This window comes from Mustela putorius, unplaced genomic scaffold (genome assembly GCF_011764305.1).
Source record: "Mustela putorius furo isolate JIRA1106 unplaced genomic scaffold, ASM1176430v1.1 tig00000196_pilon_pilon_pilon, whole genome shotgun sequence".
Taxonomy (NCBI): Eukaryota; Metazoa; Chordata; class Mammalia; order Carnivora; family Mustelidae; genus Mustela; species Mustela putorius.
The window spans coordinates 4,537,863-4,562,053 of NW_025421310.1; the positions used below are offsets into that span (position 1 = coordinate 4,537,863).

The 24,191-nt window shown below is 58.2% G+C and overlaps 2 protein-coding genes and 1 long non-coding RNA gene across 9 annotated transcripts; 2 read left to right on the forward strand and 1 right to left on the reverse strand.

Moving 5' to 3' along the window:
• Positions 1–1,940: 1,940 nt before the first annotated feature.
• Positions 1,941–18,482, reverse strand: ZNF444 (zinc finger protein 444). 7 transcript variants are annotated; one of them, XM_045076879.1, is made up of 5 exons: positions 18,191–18,295; positions 13,571–13,748; positions 12,501–12,845; positions 5,159–5,243; positions 1,941–3,310 (listed from the first exon to the last, which is right to left on the reverse strand). In XM_045076879.1, exons 2-5 carry the CDS (start codon positions 13,598–13,600, stop codon positions 2,718–2,720), a joined length of 1,053 nt encoding a protein of 350 aa, XP_044932814.1. In that variant the 5' UTR covers positions 13,601–13,748; positions 18,191–18,295; the 3' UTR covers positions 1,941–2,717. The 7 variants fall into 7 exon arrangements, with proteins under 7 accessions (XP_044932814.1, XP_044932815.1, XP_044932816.1 ...); XM_045076880.1 differs by lacking the exon at positions 18,191–18,295 and adding an exon at positions 13,354–13,488 and having other exon boundaries at positions 13,571–14,866; XM_045076881.1 differs by lacking the exon at positions 18,191–18,295 and adding an exon at positions 13,354–13,491 and having other exon boundaries at positions 13,571–14,866.
• Positions 18,483–18,485: 3 nt separating this feature from the next.
• Positions 18,486–19,520, forward strand: LOC101671516. The gene is made up of 2 exons (XM_004776915.3): positions 18,486–19,036; positions 19,156–19,520. The coding sequence occupies exons 1-2, from the start codon at positions 18,486–18,488 to the stop codon at positions 19,274–19,276; spliced, it is 672 nt and encodes a 223-aa protein (XP_004776972.1). The 3' UTR covers positions 19,277–19,520.
• Positions 19,521–20,731: 1,211 nt separating this feature from the next.
• LOC123391158 lies at positions 20,732–23,519 on the forward strand. The gene is made up of 2 exons (XR_006605787.1): positions 20,732–22,308; positions 22,920–23,519. It is a non-coding gene; the product is annotated as an uncharacterized LOC123391158 (long non-coding RNA).
• Positions 23,520–24,191: the final 672 nt, after the last annotated feature.

A 24,191-nucleotide genomic window follows, 5' to 3' on the forward strand; every position in this document is an offset into this window, starting at 1 on the left:
TGCAGAGGGGGCTTGTCACGGGGGACTCTGAGGTCACCGGCCTCATCACAGTGGCACGGGTTTTACCCGCTTGCTTCTTCACACATGCGGAGTCGGTGACCGCCATTCCCTCCCTGCCTCCCCATTATTGCTGGTCTGTGCAGAGCCGTTTTGTTTAGCTCAACGGTGGCCGCCAGCAGAAGGCCGGACCTCGCTGGGAAGAGGAGTGCGAGGACCAGCGGCCAGTGGGAGTGTGGCCGCTGCGCCCACACTGGCTAATGACCCGCAGGACAGTGAACCCTAACTCCTGGGGCTGTCCCGTCCATCAGAGTAACCAAAACTAGTCACACGATCCAGCTCTGGGCACGGTAACCTTAAACTTGGTGAGAGGGCTGTGGCCCAAACGCAGCTTCATTTACAAGATGACCCTCAGACACGACTCTAATACCCTGCATGATTTCTAAGGAGGCTCTATTGGATGTTCTTATTTCTGAGTTCGGGGCGTCTCCCGGGCAGTATCGGTGCAACCCCCCCTTCCCTACTCTCTGGATGGACATTTAGGTCACCCCGACCCGCTGCCACACAAGCAACACGGAGACAGACACCCGTGGCCCCCGTGAGTCTGGGGGTGGGCGGGGGAGGCCGCTGGGGGGGTTCTGTCAGCAGCACTCCGCACCCCCACCAGCTGGCACCAAGCTTCCTACTGGCCTGGGGAGGTCCTTCTACAGTCTCTGAGGGGGACTTGGCCCTTCATGGCAGTAGATGCTGGCCGGCGGGGTGTGCCCCCTGGTGGACGAGTGCCTAAGTGCTGATGCCCGCATCTCCCCAGCTGTGTCTGGGCTCCACCACCCGAGCCACGAGAAGGGCCCGACTGAGGGACAGCAGCAGTCCACACTGACGGAGGCAGCGTGCGTCAAGAGGCTTCCTCAGGGAAATCAGGCTCCGGGGAGCTTGTTGGAAGGGACGGAACCTCCCCAGCCAAAGCCGGGCTCACGCGGGTGGCAGAGGCGGGTAGCCCCAAGTGAGGCAGGAGCCCGAGTCCCGTGATCCCTGCATGATGCACCCGCGCTGGGCCAGCCCGTGCTTCCGTTTCCCCCAACTGTGTGCTGGGTACAGCCTCGCTGCACTATGGCAATAAACCAGACGGAGGATTTCTGCACCTGACCAAGGGCCTGACCCACAGCTAGGAGCGCCTAGTACTGTTGTCACGGAACCCCATCCTCAGACAACCCCCCACCCCAGCCCCCCGAGGTCCTGCAGCTGCAGCAGACACGGCTTCTCAAGCCAGTTTCCTCTGCCGGCTGGTGGGCACAGGACACGGCGTTGTGACCAGCTCTCTCTTGGGCTCAGGCCAGTGTGTGGGGCCTCACACAGGGCAAGCCGGGAGTCTGGGTTCTCTGCCCCACAGCACCTCCGATCCGCCCTTCCCACCTGTCACACAGCAGGTGTTGTGACCTCAGGGCTGCTCCAGGGCACCCTGGCAGATACATGCCATCCCAGCCTCCCTCAGGGTCTGGGCACTGTCCTGCCTCATGGCTGCTGGAAGGGGGAGCCAGCCTCCAGCTGCAGATGCCGGACAGTCTAGCTCGTGCCCTCCCAGACTCCCTTGCGGCCAGGGCCTGGACTGTGGCTGGGGTCTTACGGGTCAGGTACAGCAGCACCTTCCTAAAGACAAAACAGCTGGGCTTGAACTCCAGGATTGTGCTTAACAGAGCACAAGGCGGGTGGGGGTCGCAGGAGCTGATGAGGCAGGCCCGGGTCCGCACTCCACAGTAAGCCACTCCCGGGAACCCCCCCCCCCCGCAAGGTCCCGGACCGGTGGCCCCCAACTTCATGCCCCATCCTCAGTGAATACTGGATCCCTCTCTTGACAAAATCAGTTTCCCAAGACTTACTGATCTGGTATTTGGGTGTCCCCCATGAATGGGTGCCTCCCCCAAGGAAGACTCTGGCAATGAACGTATGAACCACTGCTGTTTACAGATGTGGACACCGAAACCCACAGTGGGTATGAAAGCTGAGCAGCCAAGAAGCCACAGGCCGAGATTAGAACCCAAGAGGGTCTGTCGCCAAGCCAGTTCTGGCTCTAAGGATGGCAGTGGAGACACCTGCTCCTGGGCCCCCAGGGAGCTGGATGAAACCCATCTCTGAGAGGCTCCTCTCCAGGCTCAAGGATGAGGAACTGATGCCCAAGGTCCCCCCAGAACACGGGCTTTGGAGGTGAGGCCCACCTTCACAGGACCCGGGACTGCCTGGGCACCTCTCATCAGTAACTTTATTACTCTCCAAATGGTGAACTGTGGTCTCCGCGATGCTTCCCTGGAGCGGGCATCGCTGTCCATCACGCACCCTCCCAGCCGCAGAGAGGGGCGAGCCCAAGGAGCCCACGAGCAGAGCCCAGTCCATCCTGTCAGAACCATCACCCCTTCCCCCTCCCACCCTCGCCCCGTGGGGAGGGGTCTCCTTCCTCCAGCCTCCTCTGGATCAGGGGGCCGCGCTCCTCTCTTGGGCTCAGGCCAGCCTCGCTGGGCACCCACACGGCAGGTGGAGAGGACGGGGAGGGGGGCGGAGGGGCTCGCCGGCGCACCTGCACGGAGTGGGACAGCCTGGCAGGCCGTGACAACCCGATAGGGCCGTGTGGCCCGGGACAGGAGTAGAGGAAACAGGTTCCGACTGGAGCCGGCGCAGGAGCAGGGGGCTGCAGGCCGGGAGGGGCTGGGCGGCAGGCGCGGCGGCTGCTACCCCAGTGGCCAGGCCGGGAAGGGGCCCCCGCCGCCGGGGCCCGCCGCCGCGCCCGCGCTGCCTGCCGCGCGGCCGTGGATGCGCTGGTGGCGCAGCACGTGCTCGCGGCGCCCGAAACCCTTGCCGCACTGCCAGCAGGCGAACGGCCGCGCCCCCGAGTGTGTCTTGCGGTGGCGCACCAGGTGCTCGCGCCAGTAGAAGGTCTTGCCGCACTCGCAGCAGGCGTGCGGCTTCTCGCGCGCAGGCAGCGGGCGCAGGGCCGGCCCGGGGCCGCCGGGGTGCGTTCCGCGGTGGCGCCGCAGGTGCTCCTTGCGCCGAAAGGCCTTGCCGCACTCGGGGCAGGCGTGCGGTTTCTCGGCCGAGTGGCTCTGCCGGTGGCGCAGCAGGTGCGCGGGTTTCAGGGCGACCTTGCCGCACTCGGGGCAGGAGGTGGTGCCCGGGGCGGCCGCCGCCGCCGCCAGGAAGGGGGGCAGGCCGGGCGCAGGCGGCGCCACGGGGGCCGGTGGAGGGCTGCCTGGCTCCTGCTTGTAGGGGCGCGTGGCCTGGGCGTCCCCCGTCGCCAGCATCTCCACCCCGGGGGCCGCATCTCCTGCCGGATAAAGGCAGAGTGAGGGCGGGGTGGTGCAGGGCACAGGGAGCGGGGGCAGGCGGGGGGGGGGGGGTAGGGGTCGGGCCTGTACCAGGAAGGGCCCTGCCCGGGCAAAGCTTAATGCCAGGAAACCATGGGGGCCGGGGTAGGGCTGATGGGTCGCGGGGACCCCGCACAGTGCAGTCAGTGCCCAACAAACGGAGGCACCGTGCGGGCACGGCTGAGCGGGAGGAGAGGGAATGCGGATGCAGATGAGCCGCGTGTCCGGGAGCATCAGTGGGTGGATGGTGCAGGAGCTGGCGAGGGGGAGGGGCGGGGGGGGGCGGGGCGGGCAGACAGATGGACAGTGGGTCGCCAGGGTGGCTCAGTCCTTTAAGCATCCGCCTTCCCCTTGGGTCATGACCTCATATCCTAGGACTGAGCCCCCCTTTGGGGGCGGGGTCCCTGCTCCGCCACCCCCCCCATGCTCTCTCTTTCACTAAAACCTTTTTAAAAAAGATTCCTGGGGCACCTGGATGGCTCAGTCACCAGGTGTCTGCCTTCAGCTCAGGTCATGATTCCTAGGGTCATGAGATCCAGCTCTGCATCAGGCTCCCTGCTCAGTGGGGAGTCTGCTTCTCCCTCTCCCACTCCCCTCTTTCCCTATCTCTGTCAAATAAATAAAATCTTTCTAAAAAAAAATTTTTTTTTTAAGTTCCTGGTTTAAAGTAACAGATGGAGGGGCGCCTGGGTGGCTCAGTGGGTTAAGCCTCTGCCTTCGGCTCAGGTCATGATCCCAGGGTCCTGGGACGGAGCCCTGCATTGGGCTCTCGGCTCAGCAGGGAGCCTGCTTCCTCCTCTCTCTCTGCCTGCCTTTCTGCCTACTTTGCCTGTCAAATTAAAAAAAAAAAAAATCTTGAGAAATAAAGTAACAGATGGACAATGGAGAGAGGGAGGGATGGACAGCAGGTGGGGGGGTGGGGGTGGATGGAGGAGAGGGGACAGTAGGGAGACAGAGGCGTGAAAGAGCAGGCAGGCTGGCCACACGATGTGTGATGTGTGGCGTGAGTAGGGATCTGGGGAAACGGATGGGCGGATAAGTCGGGGAACAGGTGAACCTCACATTTCCTTTCTCCAGGTTTTTAAACTGCCCTATGGAGTTCTGGGGGGATAAGCTCCAGCTCATGATCCAATTTACAAGAATGACCCCAGTGCAACTGCGAAGTATGAAGCTCCTGCTCCCATCCACACGCTTCCTCCACACCAGCCACCAGCTCCTACGCCCGGTGTCCTGGCCGTCTTTCCCGGGTGCAGAAAAACCTCCCGTCAGGGGCAGAGGCCACCGTCCCTACCCTGGCTCTGGCCCTGACTTGCTATGTGGCCTCAGGCAAGCTGCTTGAGCTCCTTGGACCTTGGGTTTCCAGTCTGCTGGGCGTCGGCTCCCAGAGGGCAGCGTGTACCCAGCAGGCCAGCCAGAGGTGGGGTCGGCTTGGTGCACTGCAATGTGCTTAAAAATGTGAAAAATGTGTGAAAATCAGGCATGTCATAAAAACCCAAACTGTGGACTTTTCTTGAGGACTAGTCTGCTGATATACTGGGTGAGAGTCCCAGGTGGCAACACAGGTAGCAAGAGAGCTGGCAGAACGGTGCCCGGCATACACGCCCAGCTGGGACGCATGGTTAGGCACCGGCTATACCGTCAGGCACACGCTATCGCCGTGCCCTCTGTGAGGGCGTGTCTGACCCATTTCCAGCCCCGGTGCCCAGCTCAGGGCCTGGCACATGGCAGGGTCACCAGGAATGTTCACTGAGAAAATGAATGATGAGGAGGGGGACCCCCTCAGGGTGGGGGAGGGGTGAGCTACTCACCTAAGGGCATCATCCCAACATCATCCTTTCCAGTGCTCACTCCAGAGCCTTCTGTCACATCCTGAGGTGCCCTCACTGCTGGTCCCTGGAATGAGAGATACCACACTCAGAAATGAGAAACCACAGTGACAGGCTCTACTTTTTCTCCCCTGCAAACCCCACTACGTTGTCATCAAGCCCTACCACGTGCTCTGGGAGAAGCTGGCCACCAGGCCTCTGGCTGGTTACCAGGTGAGGGACCATCTGGGGACCAGATCCCCCAAGCCTCCAGCTAACCCCCTCATGAGTCCCTGAGTCAGATCTGCCCCAAATTCCTGACCCACAGAAACTGTGAGACAACAAGCATTCGTTGTGAAAAGCCTCTAAGTCTGGGGTGACTTGCAAAGGACAACTGACACAGCAGCTTTAAATCCTACCTTAGCTTCACAATTCCTGCCCTCTGGATAAAGTGCAAACCAAACTCCTTGACAAAATACACAAGAAAAACACATAAGCTATCTCTAACTCAGGAAAAAAATAAAGCTCAGGAATGGAACTTTTCCCTGATCAAATGGTAGATCACTTCTGAGCAGACAGTGTCAGTCAGGAACATGAAAGGTTACTGAAAATGTTTTAGACTATTCTATGTTTCAGACATATTTTATGTTCATATTCTTCACACTATTGTCATTGTTCTTAAGCCCTTGTCCCCAAAGAACAGATCAGAATCTTGGTGCCAACAAAGGAGAGCTGACTCCTGAGTTCCACACACCCAACTTCCTTCTCATATTTACTTCTTTTAAATGCAACGCTTAGGGTGGAAGTCAGTGATGCCTAAATTTCTATCAGCTAGCAAGACGACTCTGCAGGGAGCTTCTGGAGCTTTTCCCAAACGTGCATTGTCTGGGACCTGTGAATGCCCACGTTGTCTGTGGCGGCAGGATGAATACTTTGTGTGGTCACCTCTTTGCTCCAGCAGGCTGTAAGCGGATTCCTGACCACTCGCGTGGCTCAGGCTGTTATGGTGCCACAGGTGCTGACCCGCTACTTGCTTCTGCTGTGGCCCACAGGCCAGCGTGCCCTGCCACCTCCTCCTCCAGCCCCACCTCTGGCCAGGTCCCGTTCCGAAAGTCCACAGTAGAAAGCTAATGATGCCCCAAGCATGCCAGGTTCTCTCAAACCTCCACTCTTCGGCATACTCTTCTCCCTCTCCCTGTCTGCCTCCGACATGTCCTTCCAGACTTGACTGAGCCCCCATCGCTGCTACCACACAAACGTTTACCAGCCTCTGTTACTTAAGAACGGTCCCTATCCTGCTACCTGTCACACTATACTATTCAACATGGAGGTTATATGGATGCACATTACAAATGCATATATTTAGGGGTGCCTGGGTGGCTCAGTCATTAAGAGTCTGCCTTTGGCTCAAGTCATGATCCCAGGGTCCTGGGATTGAGTCCCACATTGGGCTGCCTGCTTGGTGGGAAGCCTGCTTCTCCTTCTCCCATTCCCTCTGGTTGTGTTCCCTCTCTCACTGTGTTTCTATCAAATAAATAAAATCTTTAAAAAAAATAAAAGATTAAAAGAATGCATATACTTAAAGTACACGACCCAGTGAATTTCAACACGTACACGCTCCCGCAACTGCCATCAGCGCCGAGATGGTAAGCATATCAGCCCCTGAAAGTTTCCTCGTACCTCTCCGCAGCACTAATCAGCAAACCCTGATGCACGCTTCCCGTCACTCCAGAGCTGTTTTCATGTTCTAGAAACTTCATATGTAGAACCACAAAGTACACAGGTACCCTTGTTCTTGGTGGGGCGGGGGGGGGGGTCTTTCATGTGGTACCATTATTTGGAGATTGAGGATGCTGGCCAACAGTTCTCTTTCTCGCAGCATCCTTGGTTTGGCCCGCAGAAGGAGCTGGGAAGTATACCTTCTTCAATTTTTGAAAAGTTTGTCTGGAGCTGGTATCACCTAGTCCTGATATATTCAGGAGACCTCCCGACAGCCACCTGAACTGCCACCGGCATTTCTATGCCTCTGCTGCCCATCTGCTCCCACAGAGTGTGCGCTTCAGGAGGGGAGGGCCTGGCCCACCTGCCTTCTGTGTATCCTGGTGCCAGTCCTTTTAATAACTGTCGCAAGGCATGACTCACCTGCAGAATTCACCTACTGAGAATACAATCCCGTGGGCTTTAGCACACTCACAGGCATACGACCACCCCCGGTTCTAGGATATTTTCATCTCCCACAAACTAAACCACAGACCTAGTAGCAGTTGCTCAGGTTCCCTGCTCCAGCCCCAGGGAACCCGCAGGCTTGCGTCTCTGGGTCTGCCTGTTCTGGAAGCTACATTGATGGAATCTTGCGGTCTACAGCCCCTTCTCACAGGCTCCCTCCCCCTTCCGCATCACATCTCGGACAGTCACTCCAGCTGGCGTGGGTGGCTGAGCAGCATCCGCTCGCGAGGCTGGACTGTGCTGCTTCTCCATCCCAGCGGGCACCTGGGGCACTTCCACTGTTTGCCTATTACAGAGCCTGCCGCCCGGCTGCCGCATCACTCGCATCAGAGACAGATGTTTGTAGGCTCGTATGCCAGGTGGGGACTATGGGCTCACAGGGTGGCTGTTGTTTAACCTTCACAGGCACTGCCAGACCTGTCCCGGGGCACATTCCCGCCACCATGGAAGAGGGCTGGGCTCTGACTCCCAGTGCCTCTTCTCAGTAGGCGCCAAGCAAGTGAGCGATGGGTGGGGGAAAGGGTAAGGGTCAAACTGTCTGCCTCTGCTCTGATGAAGAAACAGTTCCTAAAGAACAGGGTAAAGTTAAGTGGGTACCGAGGTGTGGAGTCAGGGTCCAGCATGAGGCTCACTAGGTCCCTAGGTGCCTCCAGCCACAGACCTGCCTGTGGGACCCTGAGCATGTTACCTCCCACCCTGGGGTCAGGGCGGAGGGGCTGAAGTGGCGCTCGGTCTCACCCCAGGTCCTGACCTGGACTGGCACGGCACAGCCGCCCGGGAGCGGGATATGGGCCAGATGCCTGCCCCGCCAGCCTCTGCTGCAGCTGTGTCAGCCCGCCCGCCCTCGAGCACAGCCCAGGAGCCCAGGAGAGCCAGCAGGCTGTCCTGGTGATTCTAGGGCACACACGTCCTCTGGATGGCCTAGGGCTCTCTGGTTTGGGGTCCCAGGCATGGGATGCTAGACTGTGCACAGAGCAAGACACCCAGGCAGAAGAGCCGTGGGGATGAGGCTTGGGCGCTGGAGCAGGCACTGGGGGCCCCGTCTCTGGGGTACAGCAAGCTTAGAAGCAGAATCTAGAGCCAGGGCCTGTGGGTTCCACTCCTCCCACTGTCCCCTAACTAGCCCCGTGACCTCCGGCCAGTTGCTGACTTCTCTGGGATGCGTGCCATCACCCGGGAGACAGGGTAACACTGTGAGGTACTGACCCCTCAGGGTTGGGTGGAGACAGGCAGGCTGGGCTAACAGCGGGTTTCATGGGGGCCTCTTAGCCTCCAGGGGGCTGGAGACCAGCGTCCGCCTTGTGGCTGTACAGCTGACCTCCAGTAAAAAGCCTGGACACCAAGCTTGGGAGCCTCCCTCGTCAGCACAGTGCTGTCCCCACGGCACCCCTGGGACAGCAGCTTTCCTGGACCCAGCCCTGAGGGTCTCTTGTCTTTTCATTGAAACAAGTCAGAACCGGGAGCACCCCAGCTCTCGTCAAGTCCTGAGTCCTTCTCAGGAATTACTGAACCCAAGTTGGCCCTGGGGAGCCCTGAACCTGCAGGTGGTATCAGGGCAAGGGGTCCTCAGGGAAGCCCTGAGCGCCGCACACGGAGCTGCCTAGTGGCCAGCACTGCTCGCCTGCGGCAGCAAGGACACTTGGGTTCAAGACTGCACTTCCTACCCTGCAGGTCCACCAGGTGGGGGGGGGCGCAGGGAGCAAAGGCAGGAGGCCCGACCACAGGGTCCCGAAGGGTCCCGCAGGCCACTGCCGGGGCGGGGGGTGTCTTTCTCCCATAGCTTCGCCCTCTGGCCCAAGATGCACAGGCTCAGCAAGCCCTGTGGCCCGCCTTCAACTCTCGGGGCCGCAGCTGGCCTGCCCTCCTGCACGCGGGCCCTGCCAGCCGTCCCTGTTCTCTTCCTCCTTGGTCCCAGAACTCCCTGAGCGCTGACCAGGAGGCCCAGGCCAGCGGGCGTTTCCTGTTGTGACTGACTGCAACCCGGGCTCTCCCCGCCTCCCGCCCACCGGCTTTCCTTTGGGTTTCCTGGGCTGGCTGGGGTGGACCCCTGGCTATTGTGTGCCTGCCACCAGAAGCGGGGGGGGTGGGGGACTGGGGGGGCTGGGCGTGGCCAGTTCAGTCCTGCCCGGCCGTCTCTCCTCACCTGTGGCATGGACCAGGCTCTCGCTCCACAGATGTGACCCGCACTGCGCACTGCGCACTGCCCACTGCACCAACGGAGGTGGCCTGGGGGGGTCACCCTCCGCTCCCCGGCAAGCCCCTTTCCGAGCACCCACCGCGTACAGAACTGAAGGCACCAAGGACACAGCCGTGAACGGGGCAGACATGGCCCCTGCGCTCAAGGACCCACGCTCTAGTCACTGCCACATGCGTCACAACACCAAGGGATTTCCACGAGGCTGGCTCGGCCAGGCAGGAATTTCCCTCAGCCCCTGGGGATCCCAGCAGCCAAGAAAAGTCCTCAGAACCACAGAGGCCCAAACGCTGCCGGTGGCCATGCCAAGTGCCACCGCCACCTCAAGAAGTAGCTGGGAGGCTTCTTCTAGAATCAAACACACCCTCTGCGAAACCCAGCCCTTGCACTCCAGCCACCCCTCCAGACAAAGAGCACTTGTGCCCACATGGACAAACACAGCTCGGTCCTTATGGCAGCTGCACTCAAAACCACCCAGCAATGGAGACCACTTCTGGGTCCTTGAGTAGGGGAGGGACAGAGAAGCTGGCGTGTCCCCACCACGGTGTGAGAAAGGAACCACCCACCAACCCACACGACCGCCTCAAAGGCACGGTGCGGAGCGAAGCCACAGCTCGCACACGGAGCTCCTCTCTGGGTTTCCCCAGGTGACGCACCGCACGTTGGCGGCCCGTGGGGCCCTGCAGTACCAGCACAGGTCCCTGTCCTGACTCCCCATCCCCACCCCCAAAAAGTTAAAAGTACATGGAAGCCAAGCACCTGGCTGGCTCAACAGCTGAGCGTCTGCTCAGGTCACGATCCCAGGCTTCTGGGATGGAATCCCTCCTCTTCCGTCCCTCTGTCCAACCATCTGTCCATCAGGCTCCCTGCTCAGCGGGGAGCCTGCTTCTCCCACTCCCTCTGCCCTTCCCTCACTTACACGCCCTCTTTCCTAAATAAAATCTTAAACAAAAGCAGCCCACGGAGGCGGTGGCACCTGCAGCCGGTGGTAACAGCAAGCTCCGCGCCTGAGGGAGGCCCGGGAGCAGGGCTCTTTGGAGCTCCTGGGGGCCCTGGCAGCCGGGTCTGGGGCCGCACCAGGGAAGGCTCTGCCCGCACACGGAGGACCCCGGCCCCATAGACACCCTTGTCCCAAACACATTTCCGGGACTCCAGCTTTCTGGGTCCCTCTGCCACAGTCTGAGGGCAAAGGCCTGATGCCAGGCAACCATCGCTCTTCACGCCTTTGCTTTAAACAGCTGTCCGTCCCACAGCAATGGGGAAGCAGCATCCAGGGGCCAGGGATGGTGCGGCGTGACCCCACGGAACAGCATCACCCCGTCCAGCGATGCTCTGCCTGGCTCCCCGCCCAAGGCTGTTCTCTTACCAGAGGAGGAGAAGGACGCCCCGGCAGACAGGGAAGCTGTCAGAGCATCCCCGGGAACCATGGCTCGGCGAGACTCTGACACCCTTTCCACACCCTTTCCAACTCCTCAGGCACCCACCTGCATCCGCGGCAGACACAACGGACCCTGCTCCCCGGGCTTGGGATGCTGACGTGTGGGGACAGCCCCAGCATCACGGGAAGAGTCGGGGTAAGGAAAGGACATGGCCTTGGAAGCGGAGGCTGAGCAAGGCCCAGGGATGGAGCCCTCCCTGGGCTCCAAGTGGTTCTGATGGCCACTTGGCATGGCCACCGGCAGCGTGCGGGCCTCCATGGTTCTGAGGACTGTTCTTGGCTGCTGGGATCCCCGGGGGCCGAGGGAAATCCCTGCCTGGCCGAGCGGGTGGTGACCCCAGCCTGGGACCCCGTGCTGCACACACTCCGGGATGCCAGCTTAACCGCCTCGCACACCACTGCCAAGACACTAAGAGCTTGGACACACTGAGTTCAATAATTAAATCCTCTGTTCCTTTCTACTCTTTCTATTATGCTACTGGATGGTTCAGGACTACATACAGGCTCACGGACTACTGCTCCCCGGACAGCGTGGCTCTAAACCGGGGGTCTGCAGGCTGTTCCTGTGACGGACCAGGAGTAAGGGTTTCCAGCTTTTTACGGGCCATCGGTCTGTGTCCGCACTGCCCCACTCAGGCCTTGTGGCAGAAGAGCCACAGGAATCGTGTAGACAGATAGGCCTGGCTGTGCCCCTCTCCACAAAGCTAGAGGGCAGGGGGCAAGCCTGGTCCATAGGCTCCGGTCGGATGACCCCATCTCAGTAAAGCATCTGGTCTCCCACAAAGAGAGGGCTGGCGTCTGCTCTCAGCCACCAGGTGGTGACCTGTAAGGCCTGGGGGCACCCTGCCTGACACAAGTGTCTGCGTGCCTGGTGGCCTTGGGCCACACTGGACAGTCCCACGGTACAGTTTGTATCAGAGACTTCCAGACACCCAGGGTCTGCCCGGCCTCCACAGGGGCTGGAGGGGACAAGGATCAGGCCCGCACACTGGGGCCCAGCAAACTCCGGGCACCGAGGCTCAGGGAGCCACCCCGGCTGGTGACACTGCAGGCACAAGTCACACACCATGGCCGGGAGGACTTTAGGCTGTCCATGCACCCTTGTGAGAGGGCGGCCGGAGGCTCTGGGCCAGGGCTGGGGCCCTGCAGCTCCTTCCTCCGCCGACCCAATCTGTGCCCCTCGGCCATGACAAACCCCAGTGTGAGGGAGGAGACGGCTTTTGGGTGGCTCTGAATCCTTTCCCTGAATGCAACTGGAGAGCAGTCCCGGAGACCCCCAAAGGTGCCGTGAGAGTCAGAGGGAGGGCAGTCTTGGGGACCCCTCTGCACGCACACACCCGCCCCAAAGCCTCCCGCTCTCCCTTGTGCCCCTTGTGCCCCGAGGCCGGGCAAAGAGGGGGAGACCGATCTCCAGTCAGGTGAGGGGAAAGCTGGTCCTCCCACTCCACCCCACTCCCCCCCCCCACCCCCGCCAGCCCCGCGCTCACCCAGAGCTCCTCCAGCAGGGCCACGGCCTCCTCCCCGCTCTGGGGCCGCCGGCTGCACACCCAGGCCTGGACATCGGCGGGCAGTGCGCTCAGGAACTGCTCCAGCACCAGCAGCTCCAGCATCTGCTCCTTGGTGTGCAGCTCGGGCCGCAGCCAGTCTCGGCACAAGGTGCGCAGCAGCCCCAGCGCCTCGCGGGGGCCCGGCGCATCGCCCAGGTGGAAGTGGCGAAAGCGGTGCCACGGCGAGTCCAGGGTCAGGCCCTCGGCCGTCTGGCCTTCCTGCTTCACGGGCTGGGGAGACAGGACCTCCATGGGGGTCTGTGAGTCCTGCGGGGACAGCAGCGCCTATGGGGAGGGGAGTCAGCACAGTCAGAACCCAACTCAGTGATGCAGGAAACCACCGCCTCCCGCCGGCTGCACCCCAAGCACACCCAGGTGGGAGCCGAGGGACCTGGAGTAAGTGGTGGTGCCTCTCTGCACCTCAGTTTCCCCTCCAAGGCTGAGGGTGAGTGCCTGAGAAGGAAGGTCCTGGAGGAGGGGAGATGGGACCCTGTCCAGGGACAGCACGGGCTCTGGCCCTGTCTCTGCTCCTTCCCTGCAGGTGACCGCAGGCCCCACTGCCCCTCAGTCTCCTCCCTCGGCTTTGTGTGAGGAGCGAACACACAGACAGCCGGGAACAGCACGGCCCGGCCGGGCTCAGAAAGCCCGCAGCTCTCGCCAGCACCATCGCCACCGTGACTGCTTGCCCGATGACACACAGACCCTGCGCCCCCTGCAGCACGGGCTCTAGCATACCGGCTCCAAAGCTACCCCCCCCACCACCGCTTCCTTATTCACATCCCCAAACCCACACCTAGCTCTAACCCAGCACCCCAGTGTCCGGAGGTGGGTTTGGATGAAGCTGGCACAAGCTTCTGTTAGAAGACACGGGGGCTCTAACAGGCGGCGTGGCAGCTGGGGCTCCCAAGATGGCGCTGTCCGCTCGGAACTGCTGGGAACAAGCTTACACGTTCTCACCACAGCAAGGACAAGGCTGAAGACGTGAGTTGACAGATGTGAACCGCACTCACCATGGCGACCGCGTCACAACGTACCCACATCAGATGGTCCCGGGGTAACTGAACACAACGCTCTATGTTGATGACGTCTCAGTAAAAACGGAGAAAGAGATGAAGAGAAGCCATGAGGCTGGGGTCCGAATACAAGGGGATCGGTGCCGCTAGAGGAACAGACATCCCTGGACGTGCTCTGCCACATGAGGAGACAAGCAAGCTGCCCCCACAGCCCAGACACAAATCTGCCTGCACCCGACCTTGGACTCCAGCCCCAGAACTGAGAGAAATCAGTGTCTGTTGCTGAGGCGCCCATTCAGTATTCCCATGGCTGCCCACGCCGACACATGGATGGGCCCCCAGTCATGTCCGGGGATTGGGAAAAGAGGCGGACTCTGGGACTTGGCCCACATCCACTCTCCCCTTCCTCCTATGTGCAATACCCCCACCCTCCAAGGAAGCCGTGTGCCCTCCACTTCCTCTTCCCTGTTCCCGAAGGAGGGGACCCAGACACGGCAGCGTCTCCACCGGGAGACAGCTGGGAATGTCTGGAGACTTTTGACTGCTGGATGGGGGTAGGGGAATGGGGCTGTGGGTGTCCAGCAGTGGGGAGGCAGCTGGTGGTCCTAAGGCCCACAGGGCAGCCCCATGGCACAGAATGGTCCAGCCCCGAATGTCGACAGCACTAAGACTGAAAGACTCCGGGCTAGAAGAGAGATCCTCCTGTGGTCCAGGGACCCCCAGGGTACAGCAAGGTCAGAACTGTTCCATCATGATGGTAAGATGGTATCTGAGGGTGCGCCGGGGTCTTCCACAGGCTGCACACACACAGGCCGAATGGAGAAGCCATCTTCTTTCAAGTCAGGAATTGGAGATATTTGCAGAAAAACAAGGCCATGTTTCCAATTTTTTGTTTTGGAAAACACAGTTATTTTCCATTAAAAAAAAGGTTATTTATGTCAACATATGAAATGCTGATTACTTCTATTCTTATAGGCATTATTAGTAAATACTTTGAAATTTCTTTGGCCTTTGCTTTAATAGAATACATACCCACAAACACAACTGCTACTGATAAAGATAGTTTGGGATCTCCAGTAACTTTTAAGAATGTAAAGGGGCCCCGAGATCACGACACTTGAGAACCACTAGGACGGGGTCAGCAAACAGCCGCCTGTGGGCCAGATCTGGCCTGCAGCCCATCTTTCCTTTTGTTTTGTTTTTTAAGATTTTATCTTTTGGTTGTGGGGCTTGAACCTACAACCCCAAGATCAAGAGTCGCATGCTCTACCAAGTGGGCCAGCCAGTTGCCTCTTTCTTTTTTAAAAATTTTTAGAAGATTTCTTATTGATTTATTTGAGAGAGAGAGAGGTAGCAAGAGAAAAAGCAGGAAGCAAGGGGGAGAGAGAGAAGCAGGCTCCGCTGAGCAGGGAGCCAAAAATGGGGCTCTATCCCAGGACCCCGGGTTCACAACCTGAGCCAAAGGGAGACCCTTAACTGACTGAGCCATCCAAGCACCCGCTTTTTTTTTTTTTTTTTCCATAAAGTTTTATTAGTACATGGCCAAGCCTACTTGCTCGGGCACCATCCCTGGCTGCTTCTGAGCTCGGAAGACAGAGCTACGGACATCTGGCAGACTTTAGAGCTGCAAAGCTGACACGTGGCTAAAGCTATCTACTGTCTGGCTCTTCCAGAAAAAGTTTGCCAACTCCTGATGGTGGGAGACCAACACAGAAGGCATCCTGGATGGCCCCGTGGGTATCGGCACTGACCCACGTCGTAACACCCTGCACTGTCAGGAAACCAGTTTTTCTACTGGGCTTGAGCCACTGTGTTTCAGGGCCTCGTTGCTGCAGTAGCTTGCTCCTGATCAGGACTACAGAACAGCTCTCGCGACCCAAGGCAGGAGGCAGATGAGGGCTCTGACCAGTGAGAGTCAAGAGAAGGTCTGCATTTGAACAACTTTCCTCATGATGAGAAACTCCTGTGGCCACCTTCATTTTGCAGCAAAGGAGGTCGAGACAGGAATCCTTGGCTCTGGGACACAGGCTCTGTGTGGCTGGGCTGAAAGGTCCCCAGGGTAGCCCAAGTCCAAAGCCCTGGCTCTTAAGTATTACGCACTGACCATAGACATCATCTCACTGTTGGGCCAGCCACCACACCCTCCCACATCATCTCCCTGCTCCTGAACCTGCCACCCTAGATGCAAATCATCCCACAACAATCAGAAGCGGTTTTTTTCCCTCAACACAAATCACATTATGTCACTTCCCCACTCAAAACCCCCTGGCTGCTTCCTTGCTACAGAAGGTCTCCCATCTGCCTACCTTTCTTATCTCTCACTGTTTTATCCCTGGCTCTCTCTCCTCCAGCCACACCAGCTCCTGGATTATATTCTCAGACTCAACGCTAGTCCTACCCCAGGGCCTTTGTACCTGCTCTTCCCCCCTTTACTCAGCTGACTCCTTCTCTTTTTTGAGGCCTCCATGCAATTTCCCCTACTCAGAGAGCCTCCTCAAGCTGTCTGATTAACACAGCATCCACACACCCTACCCTGCAGTTACTATCCCGTCACCTTTACTAACTTCCTTTAGTGTTTAACAAGACAAGGGCTTTCTTTGTGTGATATCTTCCTTTGTGAGAACTGACGCTTTAGGAGAGCAAGAGAACACATTCACAGAGCCCAGCGTGCTGGCTGGCACTCAAAGAAAATTTATGGGATGATCAGTGCTATGGGATTTTAGTATTATTGCCTCCATTTTGCCAATGGAGAAGATAAAGACACTTGCCTAAAGTCACTCAGCTAATAAGTCACAGAGCCTAAACTCACACCCCTGTCTGCCTCGTCCACAGCCAGCCTGCAACATCACCTCCCGCCCACCCATCTCTCCATTCAAGGGCTGGTGAGCCTGGGGTGGCAGGGAAGGCTTCCCAGAAGACCCAGGCCAGAGCTGAGACTCCAAAGACACAGAGAAGCCTGCTTGCTATGAGACAGATCCCCCTGGATTGGACTGGAATCTGACCTGAGAGAGCCAGGGCTCAGGCATCATGCTGAAGGGTCCTGCAGTCTTGGGGGAAGGGGGCTCACGGGTTAGCCACCAGCTGTCCACAGTGAGTGGAGAGCAGGGCCAGCTGGACCTTTCTCTGGGTCCTGGGGTCACCACCCAGGAAGCAGTAAGGAAGTTCGTTCCACCAGGTGAACCAATCCTTACCCTCCACTGCGGTCCAGTGCCTCCTGCCGCGGCCAGAGTGCTGTGCGCTACCCTGGAAGCCTCAGGAGACAGCTGCTGAGCAGGCTCAGCCTCACAATACCCCACCCAAGCACCCCAACAGCCCTGCAGGTTGGGCACCACAATCAGAAGCCCACAAGATCACTCAGAGACAGGATTCAAACCTGGAACTGTGGGACCCCAGAGCCCATGCTGGTCGCACCCAGCACCTCTGCACAGCCCGCTGGGTTAATCAAAGGGTTATGAGGTGGGCTCCGGGCCTTGGCTGCTTCCATTTCCAGCTCAGCCATTTATCCAGTGCCTGACCCTGGACCCCTGACTTGCCCTCTGTGGACTGAATTTCTCCACCTGGAAACCAGGACTGATAACAGCTCCTTCCCCACACGGGGTTGCCAAGATCGTGACCGAGAAGTGGTCCAAGATCCAGTAAGCGCTCAGGGAAGACTTGAATGTCCACTGCAGGGTTTCCAAACCTCAGTACCAGTCCCACATGGGGCCCGATGCTTCTGTGATGTGGCCGCCGTCCCATGCCACGCGAAATGTCTGTCAGCATCCCCGAAACCAGCGGCCGTTTCCCCAAACCCCAGCTGTGACCGCCACACAGGTTTCCAGATACCGCTGTGTCTCCCCAGAGAAGCAGAACACGGGCTCCCAGCCCCGGGGCTGAGAGCCGCGGGCCCACGGGACATACTCGGGGCGCAAGGGCTCTGGGGCAAGCCCCAGCTCTGCAGCCGCCCAGCGGTCCGTGCTCACACACGGTACACGAGCACCTGTTACACGGGGTCCCCATCACCCGGGCTGTAAAATGGGCCGGAAAACCCGACAGGGGCGAGCGTCGCCGCGTGAGGGCGAGGGGCGAGGAAAACAGATGCGGAGCGCAGCGGCCGCGCCAGCAAGGGCTCGAGCACAGGGAGCCCCAGGCGCCGGCACCCACACCTCGCCAGCCTCAGAGGAGGGGGCCCGCAGGGTGACGGGAGTCGGCCGGGAGCAGCTCCCACAGACGAGCCCAGCTTGGAGCCCGGGCGAGCCGCGGGCCAACAGCCTCCCGCGCACCCGGACCCGACGCGGGCGCCCAGCACGCGAGAGAAGAGCGCGGCGGGCGGCCTCAGCATCCCACGCCCCGCACCCCACCCCTCCCCCTTCGGGGCCCCCCCCCCGCACCCCGCTTCTCCACTCCCGCCAGCGTTCCCCATCCCGCGGGGCCGCAGCCCTCTCCCACTTCCCGACCCTCCCCTGGCCCCTCCCCCTCCCGTTCCCGCTCCCATCCCCCCCCCACCTCCCGCTTCGCTCAGCCCCCCTCTTCTCCCCTCCCCCCGCTTCTCCACCCCTCGGTCCTCGGGCCTCCAGCCCCCCTCTCCCCAAAGCGCATCCAACCGCCCCCCTAACCCTCCCTGCCCCCCTCGCTCACCTCAGTCTCCCAGACGATGCCCCCCAAGCCCCCTCACTCGTCGCACATGCGCACAAAGCTCACCGGGACTCCATGCCCCGGCAGGCTTTGCGCCAAACTCATCCGTCCCCTTCCCCCCAACACTCAGACACCTAGCCTTCCGTTCCTCCTCCGCCCCCCACCGGCCTCACCCGGAACTACGTTTCCCAGGAAGCATCGCGGCAAAAGGACGCGTCCCTTTAGCAACTCGCCGTGACGAACTTCGCACGCCGGTCTCCAGATAGCTCTGAACTACGCTTTCCAAGGGGTGTCGAGGATGGCCCGCGGCCTACTAGCCCAAGCAAACAGGGCCTCTCAGCGCGCCAGGCTTGGAACTACATTTCCCAGAATGGCTGCAGGGTTTTCCCCCCCCCTCCCAAATTGGCTCGCGCGCAGGCATGCGCAGACGTGCCGACGGGGAGGCCGAGGTGGGGAGGAGGAGTTGTCGTGGCGGCATCGTCCCGAAACCGGTGGAGGTTGGACGCCGGCGGGTGCTCTGGAAATGAAATCCCCGGTCCATAGGGCAGGCAGGCGAGGAGGAGGGGCCTCGCCAGAGTTCGGCGCCCCTCAGGCCAGTTGGGTGCGTCTCCTTGAGAACGGGTCTGCCTGGGCGGCGCTACCAAAGTCCGAGGCCGGCGCGCAGCGGATCGCGCCTGGCTGGGGCCTACCTGCGCGCCCTGGTTCGGCTTCCCCGGCGGGAGCCCGGCGCACAGCGTCTGGCCTCGGGGTCCGCTCCTGCGTGAATCGGAAGAGGGTGCTGCCGGCCACACGTCGTTGGCGTGCCCCCATCGGACAGGGCCCTGCCTCAGTTTCCGCACCTCGGAAACGGTAGGGCGGGAGGAAACGCGAGGAGATGGGCCGAAGCTCCCACGAGCCGCGTGGGCCGGGGGCAGCGCTGGACGTCGTCCTACCTCCCATTGCTTGAACGAACGGTGACTTCCCCCCAGGTTTACCTGCGGTCGGTGGCTGAATGCGAGCTTCCCGCCGGGCCCACCGGTCTGCCCCTCGCTCCTGTCCTTCGTGAGTGCCAGCTCTCCGGCCTCCTTTCTGCTCCAGGAGCACCGCTGATCCGTTCCCGCTCACAGCATCTCCAGAACTCCCTTCCTCTCGCAGATCTGAAAGTCTGCCCGGTTCTCCCTCCCACCCTCTGCCCCAGCCCCGCGGTACCCCGTATGGGTGGCATTAGGCTGTATGTCTTCTTGGGACGGGCTGACTGCATGTAGCACAATGTTCTCTGCGTTCACCTGTGACGTGGTGCGTGTCCGAATTACCTTCCTTTTTAAGCTGGTTAATAATTCGTTACGTATATGGATATCGCATTCTGGTTTTCCATCCATCACAGGGCTCTTAAATCTTACAGGAACATGTTACCCTTGCTTAAAACCCTTCAGTGCAGAGGTGCCTGGGTGGCTCAGTGGTTTAAGCCTCTCCCTTCGGCTGGAGTCGTGATCTCAGGTCCTGGGATGGAGCCCCACATCGGGCTCTCTGCTCGGCATGGAGCCTGCTTCCTTCTCTCTCTCTGCCTGCCTCTGCCTGCTTGTGATCTCTGTCTGTCAAAACAAACAAACAAACAAACAAACAAAACCCTTCAGTGCAGACTCTTGACCCTGGCCTGCAAGATTCGGTATTCCTCTAGTTTATGTGGTGCCTTGGTGCACATCCGAAGAGGGTGCCCTCAGAAGGACTGCGGCCCGAGTGGGCCCGAGCCAGGGCATGGGCCTGGCAGGGAGATGGAGGGCGGGATGCAGCAACTTCTCCCAGATAGCAGCCACTTGTAGGGAGCAGGTTCACCTCAGCTTCACCACAGTACCACGTTCCTTCAGGCATGATCGTGGTTCTCCACCACAGTGGCCCAAGGGTTCTGAGTCAGGTCCCAGACCAGCCACACAGCATCACCTGGGGGCTGCTTGGAAATGCAAACTCTCGGCCCCCACCTCAGACCCACTGATTCAGAAACACTGGGGGTGGGCCCTGCACTTTGTTTTAACAAGCCCTCCAGAGGCAATAGGTCAGAATTGGCACCCCTCACAGGGTCCTTGTGCAGCTGCATGGGTAGATTATATGCAAAGCCCTTACATCCTTCTGGGTGGAGAGGAAGGAGTTGATAACAACCACTTTTTTTTTTTTAAACTTCACCTTCAGTTAATGTAACTGATAAATGCAAGCCCAGCCCCCATGCCTCCCACTCCATATAATAAAAACAGCTTACTTTCCCACAGAACGTCATCTACTCATGTCTTGCATAATTCATGTGTACAGGTCACCTTTTTTTTAAAGATTTTATTTATTTAGGGTTGCCTGGGTGGCTCAGGCAGTTAGACATCTGCTTTCTGCTCAGGTCGTGGTCCCGGGGTCCTGGAATTAGCTCCTCCTCAGGCTCCTGCTGATCCTCGCTGTCCCCCTGCCTGTACTCTCTCTCTGCCAAATGAATGAAAAAAATCTCAAAAAATTAAATTCTATTTAGTTATTTACTATTTTAGAGAGAATGTATGTGTGAGCAGGGGGAGGGGTAGAGGGAGACTGAAAATCTCAAGCCGACTCTGCTGAACTCAGAGCCCAGTGCAGGTCTTGGTCTTAAGTCCCTGAGATGAAATCAAGAGTCCCATATTTAACTGACTGAGCCACCCAGGCGCCCCAAGCCCTTTTAAACGTGGAGCTCTGCATCTTCATCCTGCACTGGGCCTCACAGATTAAGTAGCCATTCATATCACACCACCTCGATAACCAGTGTAGTGTCGGCACATAGCCTTGTTCCTCCAACACCTGAGTGCACCATAAATACTGGTGAGGAATGGAAAAAAGGAATGACTCCCTGGATGTCCTTCTTCCGCTTTTTCACCTGGTAACATCATACATTCCTCAGCAATCCATTTAGATGCTGCCTCCTCCAGGAAGCCTTCCTGGATAACTCCCACCCCAATAAATCTGGATGAAGCTCCTCATCTGAGCTTCCACAGTACCCCTTTTCCTCTCCGTCTTGCGCTTGGACTAGTTTTGTATCTGCCCTGCTTATCATCTGGCGAGCACCTCAATCACAGAGACGCAGTAGTCAGAGCTCCCAGCTTGGGGCCTGCCTGGGTGAGTGAATAAGGATTGAAGGAAAGTGGTTCTTTCTTTATTTATTTGACCTTCCCAAGGCAGAGGCTTAACCCACTGAGCCACCCAGGCGTCCCTAAGGAAAGTGGTTCTTAACCTTACTTCCCAGGCCTGAGGGCAAAAATTCTTTTGGCAGCAGATCTGGCCCTTATCCTACCAAAGCTCCTGGGCTGCTTTGTAGCACCGCTATAATTATTACTCAAAATAGTAATTAACGTTTTCTCTTTTGTATGGTGCTTTAAAGTAGGAAGATCCTCCAGGGTGGGGAGGGGATTTGGTTCATGCCTGGAGTCCAGCCCCTGGCACCCGGAGGCTCAGGTGATGTTTATTGGATAAACGGGTGATGGATGAGTGAGTACGGAGCCAGCCAGCCAGTCTGCACCCCAGCTCCTGGGGGCTGGATTGTGAGTCTGAGTCACCTTCGCCAGGCCCCAGGAAACCCTCAGGAATGAACAGTTAAATTATGAATGAATTGCTTAATGAGGGGCACACACTGCCTATTATGTTATTCCGCCCTACACTCTCTCTGGAGCTGCAGAGCAGATCAAAGCATCAGCCCATTTTACAGCTTGGACAATCGAGGTTGCCCTAGGAGACAGACTGAGAGAGGCACAACCAGCAGCGGGTGCAGCAAGCCCACTCTTCCCGCCCTGTGGCCCTTGCATGGCCCAGGTGGCAGGTCTTCCACTGGCCGGTGAGCAGGCCGCCAGCTCAAGGGAGCCAAGCAGACCTCACCTGCCAACCCAGAGAATTCCCTGGGAAGTTCTGCCCAGCTCCGTTTCCACACATCTGCCCAGAGCAAACGCAGCCTTGGAGGCCACAGCTGTGGGCGGTTCTCTCAGCTTTCATCCCCCGTGTCTTGTCTCAGAAGGCTAGAGGGTTCTGGGGGTGAAGTCAGTGAGCTGCACTGGGCGAAGAATTGGAACCAGAACACCTGCTGTCAAAGTCAGGCTGATTGAAGGTTCTGGAAGACTGGTCCCAGGGCACCTCAGGAGGGCTGGAAGGTGAGTGGCCAGTGGCACAAGGTGGCCAGGGGCTGAGGAAGCATGATAAAGGAAGAGGGTCACTCATGCGCTGGGGCTGTTCGTGATTTCTGCAGTTGTGGTGTGTGAGTCCGCGGGCGCCGTCCCAGGCCTCGGGGCTTCAACAGCACAGTTATTCCCTCCCAGTTTGGCCAGAAACCCAAGATCAGGGTGTCAGCAAAGTTGGTTTCGCACAAGCACTAACCACTCTTAGCAAGAAGGCCAATTCTCTGGTATGGGATCCATCTTTCTTTTCTTTTCTTTTCTTTTTTTAAATAATTTTTAGTTTCATTTTTCAAGAAAGAATTCCAACCAAGCTTGAAAATAACACTCTTGGGACCCCTGGGTGGCTCCGTCGGTTGGGCATGTGCCATCAGCTCATGTCAGGATCCCACGGTTCTGGGACTGAGTCCTGCATGGGACTCCTTGCTCAGCGGGGAGCCTGCTTCCCCCTCTTCCGGCCGCGCCTCCTTCTGTGTGCACAATCACTTTCTCTGACAAATAAATAAGATCCTTAAAAAAAAATTAAAAATAAATAAATACATACATAAATAAATAAGAAAATAATTTTCTTGTATAAATATGGAATACAGGTTGCTGTGTGATGTGGCCTTTCCCCAGTGTCCCTTATCCGGGGATCCTGAGGACCTCGTGTGCCGTTTTGTGCCATGCTACAGACGCCTGCCGAGGTTTGACGTCTCTCATCCACGCTGGACATCCTCAAGGAGGAGGGCCGAGGACTAGGGCGGGGGCATCCTGAGTCGGGGGCAGTGCCCCTCGAGTTCTCCGAGACTGGGTGCCACCCTCCTCTGGCCCCAGAAGTGGGACCAGCCACTCGAGAAACATCTGATGTCCTGCGATAATACCAGGAAAAACTGCCTGCGGTAAATACACTGTCGTTGAAAACACGAGTCCTGCAGCAACAGGGAGTGTTTCTCAGAACCTTACACCCACTTGGCATTTATGATGAGCTTTTATGGCTCTGAGAACAATTCGCTGCCGGAAGAGGAAAGTGAGTAGGCTCTAGAGCTTGTTCATACCAACAACCGCTCACCCCTTCTTGTTAATGTACTCTTCCAGCAGGTTTTACTTGAAATGGATGAAACCCAGGGAGTCAGAATATGTGTTTCTTATTAAACAATAAAGTCATTGCATATATTTAAATCAAGTTCATTAAAAGCTTTTTGGCTTTACAGGGGTCTTTATGTTTTTATTTATTTGTTTATTTATTTATTATTAATTTTGATTTGTTTTATTTTGGTTGGTTTTGGTGTGTGTGTTTTGTTTTGTTTTTGGTAATCTTTTTCCTCTCTGGGTGTCAAGAGTGTTCGGAAATAAAGCACAGTGTAAAGCCAGTCCCAGCTCAGCAGGTCTGGGGAGAGGTGGAGGCTGGGAGGGTAGGACAGAGTCTGGGGCAGAGGCCTAGGAGTGGCGGAGGGCTCAGTAGCAGCTCTCAGATCCCCGTTCCCACTTGCTGCCCTCTTGACCATACTATCTGACGTATCAGCGTCTCAGCTTCTCTGGGGCTGAGCATCTCCTGCCCCCTTCCAGCCCCATGGAGAGTGTGAAGATGAACGTCTTTGAACACATGAAAGTTTTGAGCGGCCCCATGAGCACAGAGCTGCCCCAGACTGAGCGAGGAGAGAAATGACTACCAGTGTGGCCTTGGGTGTCGAATGAAACTAGACTTAGGCAGCAGGCTGGCCTGGGGCACGATGCTCCCCTCCTCTGTCACCAGTTTTCTCCTGCGTGAAATAGAAGCAGCGAGAGTTTCTATCTGTAGTCGTTGAGATGCATTCAGTTACCAGTCCTGAAAGCTTGGTTCCAATTTACTTAAGCTTAAGGAAGGGTTTATCAGCCGGCAG